The following is a 16,383-nucleotide window of genomic DNA, read 5'->3' as shown; positions in this document are numbered from 1 at the left end:
CATTTTGGGATTTAGGGATGCCATCTTGTCTGAGTTGAGACTTTCCCATCATGTGGCATGTTGCCCCACAAGGATAATTCAAAAGTTAACAGCTGCTATTTTATATTATATTAGTGCACAAGGGCCCCAGCCAAGATCAGGGCCCTGCTGTGCTAGGTGCTAAGCAAACATCTAGGAAGATTCAGCCACAGCACGCTCTCTCTCTCTCTCTTTCTTTTTACATTCTGAGCCACAATCTCTGTTCCTGATGCCAAAGCAGCATCAAAGCCTGATGACCTGATGCTCAATACATTTGTATTCAATTTTACAAGGCAAATTAAAATAAATTGCCAGAGCTAACAGATAAGCGAAGCCACTCAGTTCATGTAAAAATACATTGTGTCACTAAACTACATTGCTGCTCACAGAACTTTTTCTGAAACTCTAATCCTCCAAATCACCTAGGGGTGGACAGCTTTAAAGGCCCTCTCTTGAACCCAGATCTCCTATCAGAGTGCCCTACACTGTACACAGAATCATGTTACCCCAAAGCCATTTGTAAGCAGCTCTGAAAGGCTGAGATTAGAAATGCTCTACAGATATAATGCTTTACATACCATGTGTCTTAGGCCCTAAAGATATAACTCTTGAAAAGGGTTAGTACAATATTGCCCTCTGTTGGTGAGCATTTTTATAAAACTGATTCAGAGGATTATATAATGTATCAGGACCATTTGAATGTACAGGAGGCAAAATACAAGGAGTACATCAGAGTGAGTCTCTTATATCAGATGCTACATAGATTTTACTGTCCCCAACCCTTACCTTTCAAATTGGAGAGTATAACAACAACTTCCTTAATCCAGTTTGGATTATTTGCCTAAATGACTAAAATATCGTTTCCCCAGCCTGCAGGCATCACAATGGAATGTTTCTAGATTCCAAGTAACCTTAATTTTTGCTAGTGCACTGAAGTGAATTTTGGTATTTTGGGCCAGATTCTCCATTCCTCCTTATATGCACTGGCACCTTGCAAATGCTGGCCTGGACCAGAGGACCCATTGGCCCCTGGTGAAAATCTAAGTAGCCCCAGGCTGGTTTGCAACAGTGCTCTATGGGCCATTGCATCAGTACAAAATAGTTGGAGTGCAGTCTGATGTGGCCATGCCTCCATCACTCTCCATCCCCTGCTTGCCCCCCAGCCCAGGACTATGAGGGAGGGCCACCAGGAAGTCATTGAGTAGCTCTTCTCTGGGCAGGGACCCCTACTACAAGAAGATTCTACCTTCTTTATGCTGCTGAACCAGTATAAATGAGCTGCTGTTCAAGACACAATCTGGCTCTTCAAGTGTATGTTATACATAAAATTGCAAAATCCACATCATTCTCCCTAAACACCTCCAGAAAATTAAAATGCATTGGTACATCAGCTATTACCCCGGGGTTAGGATAAATGTAAGTCCTAGGAGCTTGGATATATGTCAGTAACATACTGCAGTAGTAGCAGATAGTTACATAACACCTGTAGGAGAACACTTCAACCTCCCTGGCCACACAATAGCAGATGTAAAGGTAGCCATCTTACAGCAAAAAAACTTCAGGACCAGACTCCAAAGAGAAACTGCTGAGCTTCAGATCATTTGCAAATTTGACACCATCAGCTCAGGATTAAACAAAGACTGTGAATGGCTAGCCAACTACAAAAGCAGTTTCTCCTCCCTTGGTGTTCACACCTCAACTGCTAGAAGAGGGCCTCATCCTCCCTGATTGAACTAACCTCATTATCTCCAGACTGATTCTTGCCTGCATATTTATACCTGCCTCTGGAAATTTCCATTACATGCATCCCACGAAAGCTTATGCTCCAATACATCTGTTAGTCTTTAAGATGCCACAGGACTCTTCGTTGCTTTTTACATAACACAGTTGTTCTATAGTTTATATAGTGTACATTATACAGAGACTCTGATCCTTGGCTACATTAAAGTAGATCCCCTATCACAGAAGGAATACAAATAAGACTTATCCTCCATAAATGACATCAACACATCTTTATTGCAGTTTCTCCAGAACTTGGGGACAAAGCACGTTTGAAAACAAATGTAACTTCAGGACACTGCAGTCTAGTTACAAATTGAAGTGTGAAATTAATGTCATAATTTTAGTAGTACCATCATGTACAGTGTCACACCTGGGTAGAAACTCTATGGCATGCTTTCAACTGTTTGCTGTTTCAAACGTTTACATTCATCAAGAACCTCATGCAGCAACCCCTCTATTGAGACAAGGCTGAGTCTGAAACTCCAGGAATGGTCTCTAAGTAGTATTTTTATTGCAATATCTAAAGCCCCACAAGATGATTAATGAGAGATCCTCAGCTTTAACTCTGAACTCATGCTGTGAAGTCAATCATAAGATTTAAAGAGTTTACATCCTTTTCATATACGTTTTTGGGAAGCTATGTGGTCTAGTGGCTAGAAAAGGCACTTGAGAGCAAGGACTCCAGAGGGGCACTTCCATCTCTGCCACTGTCTTGCTCTGTGACCTCAAACAAATCACCTAACCATAGGGTGACCAGACAGCAAATGTGAAAAATCAGGACGGGGTGGGGGGTAATAGGAGCCTATATAAGAAAAAGACCCAAAAATCGGGACTGTCCCTCTAACATCGGGACATCTAGTCACCCTACCTAACCACTGCGTGCCTCAGTTTACCCAACAGCAAAACAGACATCTTCTTGCAGGAGTGTTGTGAAGCTTAGTTTGATAATGGCTTCCAGTGTACTCTGAGATCATTGATAAAACTGTGCATAAGTATGTAGAAGTTTGATTAAAAACACCCAGGGGCATGCCAGGATGGATATGATAGACAGTACAATGTGAATGACTGCATTTACACTGCATTTTTTACCATACTTTCCTACTGCCTTTGGGACCTTTGTTGTTGGAAGGTATTTTTTGCTCCTTGTCAGTAAATGCTAAGATTCTAAATAAAATGTGTGTAGTTAATAAAAGGGGTCTTACCTTGTGTTGTTCCGTCTAGTCCCATGACACATTTCATCGACCGAATGATCTGCTCTGCTACAGGTGGACACATAGATGTGGCATAAATAGCACTGTGCGAGTGAGTTCGTAAAAAATCCACAAGTTCCTTAAACAAGTGAAACAAAATTTGAATTCACTTTGAATTGTCAGGAGAGCAGAACGCCTTCCCAACTACTGATACAGGTGAGGACATACGGAGATCAAGGATATTTGACTGAGACATTTCATGACTGATTTATTTTCTTAATTATTATTAAAAATCCATGGCAACTCCCCATTGCCACGTGCTCCCCACTTTAACATACTCCTTAGTCCTTGACACATGCTTCTGCATAAGCTTAAAATGAAAACAGGCCCCAATCATGCAATTGGATCCACCACCTGCCTGAACCCCTACACACCTGTGCAGAGCACTACAGACTTGGATGGGACTCTATGTGGGCATGGGGATTTGTGCTAGTGGCTCTGAATGCAATTCTTAGGCCCTGATGCTGCAGGGACGCCTCCCCTGCCACTTACCTGAGCCAAAGGACTTTATACAAACTAGAAAAAGTCATAAGTAGGGGGCCTAGTTACAGGACATAAAGGTTTAAGGCCTTGTGTACACAGGAAAGTTTTACCAGTTGTACTGATATAGTTTACAGGTATAGTTATACCAGCGTAATCCCAAACTGGGCATGCAAATCTGTACATCGAAGTATATCTAGTCAAGCACAGAGCTGGCTGAATATCCCCAAGACAAAGAACAGCAGCATTATTTGTAAAGCCCTCCACCCAGGTTTGGGACAAAAGTACCAATAGCCCAGCAAATTACCTAATATGAATATCAAACAAAAATAAGAAAACTGAATATTTTACCCATTCCAACAAACAGAATAGCTGAACAGTTCAATCATTCATTTGGGATCCAAACAGGAGCGGTGCATTCTCTATAATAGCACTACTATGTGGCAGATTATATGGAAAGGCAGCTATATATGCCATGCACAGATAGGATGCCATTTGTTTTGGTGTCAAACAGAGACTAGAAGTTTTCTATTTACCTTCTTGCCTGCTATGTATCCTCCAGCTGCTCCAAAGCTTTTGGTGAAGGTACCCATCAATACATCGACATCTTCAGGGTCCATTCCAAAATATTCCACGACTCCCCGGCCGGTGGGTCCCACAGCACCAATGCTGTGAGCTTCATCCAAGTAGAGGTAGGCTTTGTATCTCTTCTTCAAGGCGACTATCTCTGGCAGGCGCACAATGGAACCTTCCATGCTAGAGAACGAGAATTGCTAATGAATCTTTTAATCCCCATCTCTCTTTAAATGTTAGCACTATGGTACACATTCTGGACGGCAGGGTTACCTGATACCAAAAAAGGCCTCTTTAAAGCTCAAACCAAATTCGTAGCTCAAAGAAAAACTGGGAAGTCTTAATGCCCATTGCTGAGCAGGCAGTCACTCACATGAGCAGTCCCAGTGACTTCCTTGGTCTTTTTGCAAATTTTTTTTTTTTTTAAATAGAATATCAGGGTCGGAAGGGACCTCAGGAGATCATCTAGTCCAACCCGCTGCTCAAAGCAGGACCAATCCCCAATTAGATTTTTGCCCCATATCCCTAAATGGCCCCCTCAAGGATTGAACTCACAACCCTGAGTTTAGCAGGCCAATGCTCAAACCACTGAGCTATCCCTCCCGTATTATCAGCCCTACGTCTGCATGCAGAAAAGAGAAGAGAAGGGAAGGGTTCAAATGACATGCTGGACTTTATCCAGATTAGTGTATATAATTCATTACAACCCCCCCACAATTAGAAGGTATTTGCAACTCTGGCCCCCCACTTATGTCCATATGCCCCCACTCTGACAACATTTACAGGTTGTAAAGGCAACAGATCCAGGCAGAATTCCCCCAGTGCAGGAGAAGTCTAGGGTAGCACAGGTGGGAGCCAGGGGCAGAAAGATTTATATAGATGAGCTTCAGAGCAGCCCACAGGCACATGTGGGGAGGCTCCCTAATTTAGGGCAGACTTGGCTCTTGGAGGAGGAACAATCTGGGAGGTACAAAGGTGACTTAAAGTGATCTTTGACTCCTTCGCTCCTAGCCTCTCTCTTTCAGGGGATGCCACATACGATCTAGCACTGTACAGGAAAAGATTCTTAATATTTTATGTTTTTTTCTCCTTAGTACAAGAGCAGAATTCAATATGCTGCACTGATGCATTAACAGCATCTTGACACTCCTAGGGAAAAAAGGAAAAGAAACCCAGTGCACTCTCGGTAGTTACCTCAATAGGGTAGGTGAACAGCAGGAATTAGCCTGTAAGATGAACTCCCCAGGAAATAAATTAGAAATCCACTTTAATGCAAGGCAGTTTAGTTATCCGTACCTTTGCTGTGGACACTATTATGCCTTGACAACCTGGGTGAGATTACTAAGGAAGCTTATCAGCAGATACCTTCAGATGTATTCAATAGTTTATTTTTACAGTGAGTTAAACTTGTTCTCTTGCACTAGCTGTGGTGAGGGAAAAAACATCTGAAAGTGCTAACATATTTCATACCAAAACCAAGGTGCTGTGTGCCAAGCAAAACCTACATTCTGTGGGGAGGCCCCCTGCTCAGGTGGGTCAAATTGGAAATCTTGAGGCAGCTCCAGCTAAATTGAAAAATGGAGCCTGTTCCCGAATTAAATGTGCAAATGAGTAATACAGTCAGTATGGCCTCCCGGCGTTATTTATCTCGGTATCAGTTTCAAACTGTTTTATGCTGCCCTCACAGATTTTAGTATTTGCAACATGTAGCTGCATTGTACAAGTTATAAGGGAGAAAGTTTGGCAGTCAAGTAGGGGAGGTTTGGCAGTCAAGTAGGGGACAACAGGCTTTTGGCACGGGGAGGCTTTTCACGATTTTGGCCTCTTTTCTTTCACTCACTCTCATGGGCAGGGTTGTAGGTAACTTGAAAGTTTTGGGAAGGCTTGAACCTGTGCTCCCTAAATCTCGTTAGCTCTTGACAATGAGAAGCCATCCCACTGTCCCTCTCCCAATACCCGGCACTACAGCCAATACACAATAATAATACAATGGACTTTGCAATACTTCCATGTTGCAGCTAAAACATTCAGCAATGTAATAGTATTTTCACATAGCCCGTGTTGATCTATGCGGGAAAATTACACCACTGTCTAAGTTATTGTTTCAGGGAGTCTGCAGACTCAGGAAGACACTCTGCATTTGTTTACATTTGGAAGTTTATTTTCACAGCTATAAGGGCTAAAATCTAAATTTAAGAGTAGAAAATCCACTGCGCAATTCTACAGCAAAATCATGTGATTGCTCAATCCTGGAATACAGAGAGCTTAGTTAAATTCCCTCTCCTGATATATGACTGCCAGGAGATTTTAAATGTGAAGATAATTTGATGAAATTGTTTTCATACAGTATGACCTAATGATGTAAGTAGGAGTTAATTGTTTTTAGTCTAAATAAGTTAGTGAAACAAAGAACCTATTAGTGTTCTTGAAAGATGCTGGCTTATTTAAATCCTGGGATGGTGGCCAGAGGCCACCAGAACAACGAAAGGCCCAGTTCTTCCACAGAATGGCCAGAACACAGGCAGCTTTACTGCAGGTTTCCCTGCATGCTGCCCTGCTAATGAGCCTCAACCCTCCCTTGGGACCAGCTCTAGAGACAAGAGACCAGTTTGGTTTCTGTGCCCATTCTGTCCTTGGCCTCTCTGCTGACCTTTGGTGATTGCGGAAGAAGGCTTGCAATGGGGACACCTCTCTACTTAGAACTAGACTGAGACCAAACTCATTTAACATAGGCCACCGAGCAGCCCTTATGGAAGGTAAAACTTCCAGTAAATATTACCCCGGGCTGGAGTTAAACCAGGGCCCTAGAGCTGAAATGAAATGAAATGTAATGTATCTGTTTGTTTCATTTTGGTAGTGTCATTCTTACAAAACGCTCAGGGCATTTCACAGCTCTGGAAGTCTGAAAGGAGGGAGCCTTAACATCTTTTTGGAGTGGGGAGGGGGTTAAGTTGTGTCATTGTGGCCTGACTGAGCAGTAGCATTAAGCTGTGCCATCCACTGAGCAATTCAGGGAGGGATTGTGCCTAGGGTTACCATATTTTAATTTAAAAAAAGGAGGATACTCCACGGGGCCCTGGCCCCGCCCCAACTCCGCCCCTTCCCCGCCCCAGCCCTGCCCCTTCCCCAAAGTTCCCGCCCCAACTCTGCCCCCTCCCCTGAACGCTCTGCCCCTCTGCTCCTCCCCCTCCCCTGCTTCCCGTGAATCAAATGTTCGTGGGAAGCCGGAAACAGGGAGGCAGCAGGTGGGCTGGGGCTGGGGCTGGGGCCGAGGCCGGGGCGCGGCCCAGTCCGACCCCCCCGACCGAGCGGCTCCCTCCGGCGGCCGGCCGGTCCAGGCTCGGCTCGGGCCCTGGGGCGCTGGCCCTGGTTCCGGCCGAGCGGCTCCGGCCTGCCCTGGCCCCGGCAGCCCCAGCAGCCCCGGCCCCCGGCCAAGGGGCTCCGGCACGCCCTGGCCCCAGCAGCCCCAGCGGCCCCGTCCCCCGTCCGAGCACCGCCAGCCCCAGTGGCCCGGTCCCCCATCCGAGCACCGCCAGCCCCCGTCCGAGCACCGCCGGCCCCAGCGGCTCCGGCCGGGACCCAGGTCCCACGACCCCTCCCTCCCTATTTTCCTGGACATGTCCGGCTTTTTGGGATTTCCACCCGGACGGGGATTTGAGGCCCAAAAAGCTGGACATGTCCGGGAAAATCCGGACGTATGGTAACCCTAATTGTGCCCATGGGCCCAGCGTGCATGGGGCATGTGCAGATTACACTATTCGTTTAGGATGGCGCAGACTACTCCTCCTCACTCAACTGGTCTTTTCCTCTGTGAGGTAATGCGGAGGAAGTGGGTGAGGCCTTGATTCTGCTTCCTTCCTGTTCCTTTTGGGGCAGTGTGTGCCTCAGGAGAGCACAGGGACTGCAGCAGTGACAGAGGCCCTCACTTCGGCTGCGCAATGTAGTTGGGGAAGCAATCTGTGCACCCCAGTTTCCTGCCTCCCTCTTGGGCGTTCCCACCAGAATCTGGCCCCAAATTAATCTACGAAGCTGAACAATGAGTGCATGCTGTCACTGTCAGGGAAACAGGATTGGGTACAGAAGTCCAACATTGCTGTTTTAGGCCTGGTCCACACTAAGCCCCCAGTTCGAACTAAGATACGCAACTTCAGCTACGTGAATAACGTAGCTGAAGTCGAAGTACCTTAGTTTGAACGTAAAAGTACTTACCGCGGGTCCACACGCGGCAGGCAGGCTCCCCCGTCGACTCCGCCTACTCCTCTCGCAGAGCAGGATTACCGGCGTCGACGGCGAGCACTTCCGGGATCGATTTATCGCGTCTAGATAAGACGCGATAAATCAATCCCAGAAGATCGATTGCTGGCCGCCGAACCAGTGGGTAAGTATAGACATACCCTTAGTGCCTCAAACCCAGCCCAATTTGTCAGAGTTCAGACCTGGCCTGGTGGAGTTTTGTATGGCCCTTTCGGCCTATAACTTCTGAAGCTGTTTTCCCTCACACAGTACTCTGTCTGCAGCCCTCCGCTGTTCGCTCTGCAGTGCATCGTAGGGCCAGCCTCCCGCACAAAAATGACCGTGACCTGTTCACAACACTGATGTCCCCTGACCTAGTTACAACAGTTCTGATCTGTACTGCAGACAGGATCTTAACTGCGTTCTGGGCCAGGGCTGAAGCGTCGGTTACATACAAGGTTTTAGCTCTGCTGCATAACTTGGTCACAACATGATTACGTCCCAGTTGCTCTACAATGCCAATCAAGTTTTAACGAGGCCACGAGACAAAAGTGTTGGAAAGAGGTCCCCTGGCAAGGTTTGTACAGGACACAAATTATGTAGTTTCTGAATCACTGAGTTTAGGTCCTGATTCAAATCCCATCATAGTTAATGGGATTCTTTCCATTGGCTTCCATGAGCTTTGGAGACTGGGAGATGGAAGAGACATATCACCGTAGGTCAACTAAATCTTCTCTGTCTGGCAATGCAGGTTTACTCTATACAGCACACTGACAGCATTTTATCCAGTTTCATTTTAGAATTCTCAGGCAACTGGGCTTCTATCATTTTTCTCAGTAGACTGAGGCCTTTTCCATAGCCTTATTCATTGCACTGTCAAGAAGATTGATTTTACTGATATTCAGACAGCCATTTCCCCTTCTTAATTTCATCACACAACTCCTAGATATGCCAGCGTGTAATACCCTTCCATTCTCTGCAGATTTACTCTAACCCTTCCAGTATTTGAAGACTTATCATATCCCTTTCTTCAGTCATTGCTCAGATTACATATAAATCTTTCCTTATAAGTTAATCCCTTTGGCCCCTTGATCATGTCTGTCATGGGTCTTTAAACTCCTTTCCTCTCATCTGATATACAACTAGATACACACAGTGTATTCGTGTTGATCTTGATCTTCCAAAATACACACATTAAATCTTAATCTTTGCTTTTAGCATTATTTTCTTTGGTAAACTTTGTCACAGTGCGGCATTTAGGAGACTTGACACAGACTTCTCTAGTTTGTGGTTTACAGCAACAGTTTAAAAAGTCAAATAAATTACAGTGTTTTGAAATGTTAGGAAGCAGCCATTGATTGATTAACCCCTTTTTGTTGGTCTCTGGCCAGTGACGTAAAATGTTACCCCTTTGGACGAAGGGGCTGGCAATCACCTAATAGCAGGATATAAAAAATTGCCCTAATAGGCTGCCTAGAGTACTGGCACTGAATCGCAAAAAAACCTCAAGTATACATGAAAATGCACTGGACAGTATCCAAGCGATCAGAGAAATATGACGACGTCAAATTAAAATGAACATGGAAAAAAGTTTGATGAAAAACCATCGGTTTTGACCATTGTATGTTGCCCCACAATTGTTGCCTTGGGCCTTGGCCCATCTGACTCATAAGTAAATATGTTACTAGGTAGCACAAATCTACCAGAAACTGAGCAAGAATGCAGTAATTGACTGATCCTGAACTGAAAACAGTAGAAGCCAAGGAAAACACTAGCTAGAATTTAGATAATAGAGACATGATTTAGCAAGTCAATTTAATTTCTGCCATGGACCCTGCCAAAACTTGTTCATGCTTTTGTACTGAGGATTGATGGCCATGTGGTCTCTCTCAGCTTGGACTGAATATGGAATAAATTTACTCTCAAACTAGTCCAAGTTAAAAGCCAGCTTTCATTAATAGTTACATTTACCTGTGCTGAGCTTTCCTTTTCTGAATGTTAAATAAATTTTAAAAAACTGAAATGTTTTCTCACTGTTTATTTGACACCCAGCTTGGGTCCTTTATAAGCTGTGGGCCAAATTCTGCATTTACTTATCCCCATGCAAACTCAGTGGGCTATGATTCTGAAACACCAAACACCACGCTGGCTCGCAGTAGTTCTTTTCAACTTTTGCCAGTTTGGTAAGTCGAGGTTCATGTGCAGTGTTGCTGAGTAGGATAACTCTTTCACATACCCTTAACATACCAGTGAGCTTGCAGGAGTGAAAATGAAGGCAGAATTTTACCCTTAATGTTGATCTCATCAGTGTCGTATATTGCCATCTTAAAAAAAAAAAAAAAAAAAAGTGGAATGTTACATCCATGCAAAAAAATGCCAAGCCAAACTTGTAAATCAAGATAATTTAACTTGCATTATGGATCTGACCAAGTGATTTTAATTCTATATAATAGTTATCAATGATGCTCCATTTCTTTAGAAACCCATTTAAGAAACCAGCATACGACCTTACCAAGAAGGATACTTTAAAGAATTCTTCCCTCTTCCTCACTACTCCGTGTAAGAATGATAATTTACCAACTGTCAAAACTAAAAAGAACTAAATCTAGCCTACTCAGGTAGTGGAAAGTCTTGCTGCTACTTCAAAATCAGAGTCCAAGAAAGGAAAGGGTCAGAAGGAGAGAAAACAGCAGCTCAAGCACATATAAAATGAAGAATTAGAGTATGTCATCCCTCACCCTTCCTTTTATGTTTAAAATGTTATTACCAATATACTGGATTGGTTTTGGTCTGCTAATCTGTACCTAGCAATATTGAATATATGGAGGTTACTTCCCTGTAACTGGAGGTTCTTTGAGATGTGTGGTCCCTATCTGTATTCCACGTGTGGGGACGCATGCACACCATGAGTCTGAATCTAAAGGTTTTTAGTAAACAGTATCCATTGGTCTGAACAAGCACAGTTGTTGTCCTCGTGCTGCTCGTACAAAAGGGCAGTGCGGGCCAATACCTCTCCAATTCCTATATTACCAGGAATCCGTTCATGATTTGCAGCAGAGGGGATGGAGGGCAGATAGTGAAATGCAGATAGGGACCACACATCTCAAAGAACCTCCAATTACAGGTAAGTAACCTCCATTTCTTCTTCTAGTGATGGTCCCTATGTATATTCCACACATGGGAGATTAGTAAACTGTAGTCAAACAAGAGATATGTGTGAGGATGCAGATGGTATGGATGTCCGTAGTCTTGCCATCCCCACAGCTGCATCTGCAGTAGAAGTCTGCACCCATGCATAGGGTCATGTAAAGGCGTGTATGGATTTCTAGGTAGCCGCCCCGTATATATCTGTAACGGTATGTCTTACAGAGATGCTACAGAAGTTGGGGGGGAATGTGAGCTAATTGGTAACAAAGGATGATGCAGCTTGGTATCCATTTACAGAGTCTCTGAGCAGATAGAGCTTGACCCCTTGATCACTCTGCTACGGTGATGAAACATTTAGGAGTTTTTCTGATTGTTTTGCTTTCTAGATAAAATGTCTAGGACAGTGGTTCCCAAACTTGTTCCGCCGCTTGTGCAGGGAAAGCCCCTGGCGGGCCGGGCCGGTTTGTTTACCTGCTGCGTCTGCGGGTTCGGCTGATCACGGCTCCCAGTGGCCGCGGTTCGCTGCTCCAGGCCAATAGGAGCTGCTGGAAGCGGCGTGGGCCGAGGGATGTACTGGCTGCCGCTTCCAGCAGCTCCCATTGGCCTGGAGCAGTGAACTGCGGCCACTGGGAGCCACGATTGGCCGAACCCGCGGATGCGGAAGGTAAACAAACCGGTCCAGCTCACCAGGGGCTTTCCCTGCACAAGCGGCAGAACAAGTTTGGGAACCACTGGTCTAGAAAGTTAAGCTGTCCCTTCTCATCAGAGGTATGAGTTTTTGGAAAAAATACTCGTAAGTGAATGGTTTGATTCATGTGAAACTCCAAAATTATTTTGGGAATGGATTTTGGGTGGAGGCAAAGAAAGACCTTCTCTTTATGAAAGATGGTATATGCTATGAGTGCTCTCAGCTTGCTCACCCTCCTGGGATAGAGAGTAGGAAGGCAACTTTATTGAGAGATGGAACATAGAACCAGTTGCTAATGGTTCAGAGGGAGGTTTGGTGAGAAGTGAAAGGATGAGATTGAGACCCCATTGTGATGTTGGTCTCACCACTGGTGGGGAAGTTTTAACAAGTCCTTTTAGGAATCTATTCATCACAGGATGAGTAAAGATAGTATGGTTCTCAACTGGTGCTGATTGCTGCAAGATGGATCCATATGGAACTGATTGAGAGGCCCAATGTCTAAGGGCAAGGAGGTATTCTAGAATAACAAGAATCCTAGAGGACTCTGGAGATAACTAGTGTTGTCATGACCAAAAGGAGAAATGCTTCCATTTGGCCAAGTAGCATCTCCCTTCCTGCTTTGAGAATGGAGTGAACTGCCACTGAATACATGTGCTCTATGTCAGATGCCCATCCAAATACCAGGCCTGCAGTTGTAGTGGTCCTGGGTTGGGGAGTGCCTGATTGTACATTGTGTTGCGACAGCAGATCCGGAAATAGGTGGATGCTGGGGGGGGGGGGGGGGGGGGGGGGGAGAGATAGAGGGAAGGTTGAAATCCACAGGAGGTCTCAGAACTGTCTCTGCTAGTTGGGTGTGGTGAGGATGACCTGAGCCCTGTTGTGACAGATCTCTTGCAGAATTTGTGGTATTAGTAGGGTGGGAGGGAAGGCACACCTGAGGTGGTCTGTGAAGGTAGCAGCCGGGCGTTGCCCTTCAGACCACGGCCATAGCTGCTCCGGAGCAGTATAGGGGTAGTTTCTTGTTCCCTTGCAAGGCAAAGAGATCCCAAGATGGTGTTCCCCACTCGGTGAAGATCTCATTCAGAACAGAATTGCAATTCTCCCATTCATGGCCCATGGAAAACTGTCTGTTGAGACTGTCTGCTAGGGAGTTGTGTGCACTTGGTAGTTATATTGCTGAGAGGGTTATGTGGTTTCTAATACACCAGTTCCAGAGGATGACTGTATCTGCACTGGGGGGAGGGAGGAGATCTTGTTCCCACCCTTTCCCCCATTTGTTTATGTAGAAGACAGCTGTCATACTGTCTGACATAACCTGGGTATGTCTGGATTGGAGGAGTGGAGGGAATGCATTGCGGGCCCAATAGACTGCTCTTAATTCCAGTAAATTGATATGGATTCTGGCCTCCCCAGGGGTCCAGGTGCCTTGTGCAGTGTGATTGTCAATATGGGCTCCCCAACTTAAGAGAGAAGCATCTGTGATGATAGTTGCCTCAGGTGTGTGTGTGTGTGTGTGTGAGGAAAGGAACTCCCACTTGAACTTTCTCTGGATTTGTCCACCAGGCAAGAGAGGCCATAATTTTGGCTGGAATTGCTACTCTAGCACTGAGGTTATCTTTGGTGAGTAAATGGACTGAAGTCGGGTTTGTAAGCAGTGGAGAAGCCTGACGAATGGTGTTACGTGGCCGCATAAGGCCATATGACTTAGGAGGGAAAGACAGGTTCTGACCATAGTCTGAGATGTGAGGGTGATCTATTTTATCAAATCACCCCTGGTATGGAAGCTTTCCAACAGGAAATAGGCCCTTGCTGTAGTCAAGCCCAGAGTTGCACCTATGAAATCTATGGACCTCGTGAGAGTCAATGTCGACTTTTTGTGGCTGACACAGATTCCCAGGGAAGATACTAGCTGGAGCAGGAACAGGGTCACCAACTGGAATTCCCTGCTGGATCTGCCTGTCTGGAGCCAGTCATCAAAATATGAAAAGACAATAAACCTGTGTCTTCTCATCCAAGCCATTACCATTAAAAGGACTTTTGTAGAGACCCTGAGTGCCAGAGCTAGTTCAAATGGGAGCACTCTGAATTGGAAGTGGTTTTTCCCAATGAGGAATACGAGGATTTTTCAGTGGATCAGGTGAATGTCTATGTGAAAGTAAGCATCTTTCATGTCGAGGGCCACGAACCATGTGCCCCCTGTTCCAAAAAGGGAATTATTGATGCTAATGTGACCATATGGAATTTTACTTTTTGGAAGAATACATTTCGCTGGTGTAAATCATGAATTTGTCTCCAACCACCAGACTTCTTGGGGACCAAGACATACGGGAGTAGAATCCCTTCCCTTGATGTTAGTGTGGCACCCATTCTATGGCTTCTCTCTGGAAGGAGAGACTTTACCTTTTGGTGAAGAACCTCCTTGTGAGAGTGAGAACCCCCTGAGAATGGGCCAGGAGTGGGTATTGTAGTGGAGAGATGAAATAAACTCGATCGTGTAGCCGTGGTGGATGATCTCTAGTACCCATTTGTCTGTTGTTATTGCCCCCCAGTTGTGAGCAAAGTGCTTAAGGCAGCAAACAGAGTTTCGGGGGGCAATAAGGCATGGCATCAACGTCGGTATGCATTCCTTCAGCATACCATCCAAAGAACCCCTTGGACAGTGGGTGGGGTGGGGTGGCCGTCGCAGAGGTGGAAGAAGCCATATATCTGGGTCTTTGCATACTGCCTTTTGTGTGATGGTTCATAAAGGCACAGGCCATTGAATGCTTGAGGTGAAGGTCTGGGCCTGTAGGTTTGCTTCTGATGTTTCCTCTTCAGGGCGGGGGTGTAAATGCCCAGTGATTGGAAGGTTGTCCTCGAGTATTTAAGAGAGTGTAGAAACAGTCTTTTCAGTAAAGAGTTTAGACACATCAAAGGGAAGTTCCTTAATGGTTTTCTGGTCTCCCCTGGAGGACCCCAGAGATTGCAGCCACAATTCGTGCCTTGTGACTATAGCTGTGGCAATGGCTCTAGAAAGGCAGTGTCAGCTGCTTCTACTGCCACTTGGAGTGATGTATTGGCCATCAGCCCACCTTCATCAATAAGGGCTTGGAACTGGGCCCTGTCTTCCTAAGGAAGTTTGTCTTTAAAGTTTAGACATTTTGAATAATTCAAGAAATCATATTTTGCTAACAGCACCTAGTAGTTAGCAACTCTGAAGTGGACACTAGCTGATGAAAATATTTTCCTGCCCAAAAGGTGGAGGCATTTAGTCCCCTTGTCAGTTGGGGTAGTCTTAGGGTGCTGTGTCCTGGACCTTTCTGTAGCTGCTTGTGCCATGAAAGTGTTGGGTACTGGATGAGTGAATAAAAACTCTGCTCCTTTAGCTAGCACAAAATATCATTTTTCAACCCTCTTCAAGGTAGGGGCACAGGAGGCAGGGGTATACCACATGGATCTGGCAGGTTCCAAAATGACCTGATTGATTGGCCTTTCTAGGGTGACCCATCCAGAGGGCTGGATGATATCCAATAGACCATGCTGCGTGTCCTGGACCTCCTCAACAGGTATCTGAAGCTCAGTGGCTACCCTCTATAACAGCTCCTGGTACTGCTTGTGGTCACTGGGCAAGGAAGGGGATGATGGAGCAACTGCCTCCTCAGGTGAAGAGAATGATACACCCATCTGAACTGGCAGAACCAGTGGATCCAGCTCAGCTTCTTCCTCCACAAACTTGGATGGAGCTGGTTATTACTTGTTGGGAGAGGAGGGTCGGTCGGTGTGATTCTTGCACAGATCCAGTACGTCTGTTATGCGGATCCCATTAGGCTAGTAAGAAGGATTGACTGATGGGGGAAGTCCCCAAGACATAGGGTACTAACGGTCCCCTGAATAGCCATAACCTGAAGGAAGTGAATGGTTCCAAAACCTCCTGTGGGTTCTGTCTGGGCTTGTTTCCGTTGGGTGTGGTGGGAGAAAGAGACTTGTCTGGAGCCTCAGATTTGTTTGACAAAATAATAGATTCCTGCTCTATTGGCGGTGCCATCTGTACCAGTGGGAGGATGCTCCGAGTTGTGGATGCAATAGGGGGCGATCCTCTTCTTCTCAAAGTGATTTTTTCGGGCATAGGGATGTCTCTGAGGAGGACTGGGCCTGGGAGGAATATTCTACTGTGAGGTAAAGATTTTGGTTCTTCCTGCTGTTTGGGGAGCCTCTGAGGAGGGGACTGGCAGA

The 16,383-nt window shown here is 45.6% G+C and overlaps 1 protein-coding gene across 1 annotated transcript in view; it reads right to left on the bottom strand.

Moving 5' to 3' along the window:
- The window catches only part of SPTLC3 (serine palmitoyltransferase long chain base subunit 3), a 125,174-nt gene that overhangs the window by 21,460 nt on the left and 87,331 nt on the right, over nucleotides 1-16,383 (bottom strand). Inside the window, exons 8-9 of the mRNA XM_026653225.1 lie at nucleotides 4,067-4,286; nucleotides 3,003-3,129 (exon numbers count right to left, since the gene is read on the bottom strand). Of these exons, the coding sequence (XP_026509010.1) occupies nucleotides 3,003-3,129; nucleotides 4,067-4,286 (347 nt within the window). The remainder of the gene's footprint in view (nucleotides 1-3,002; nucleotides 3,130-4,066; nucleotides 4,287-16,383) is intronic.

The sequence above is a fragment of the Terrapene carolina genome, unplaced genomic scaffold, assembly GCF_002925995.2.
Source record: "Terrapene carolina triunguis isolate 2854851 unplaced genomic scaffold, T_m_triunguis-2.0 Scaffold132, whole genome shotgun sequence".
Lineage (NCBI taxonomy): Eukaryota > Metazoa > Chordata > Testudines > Emydidae > Terrapene > Terrapene triunguis.
Note: the sequence above shows the minus strand (reverse complement) of the source record. Positions and strands in the feature narration are given on the sequence as shown.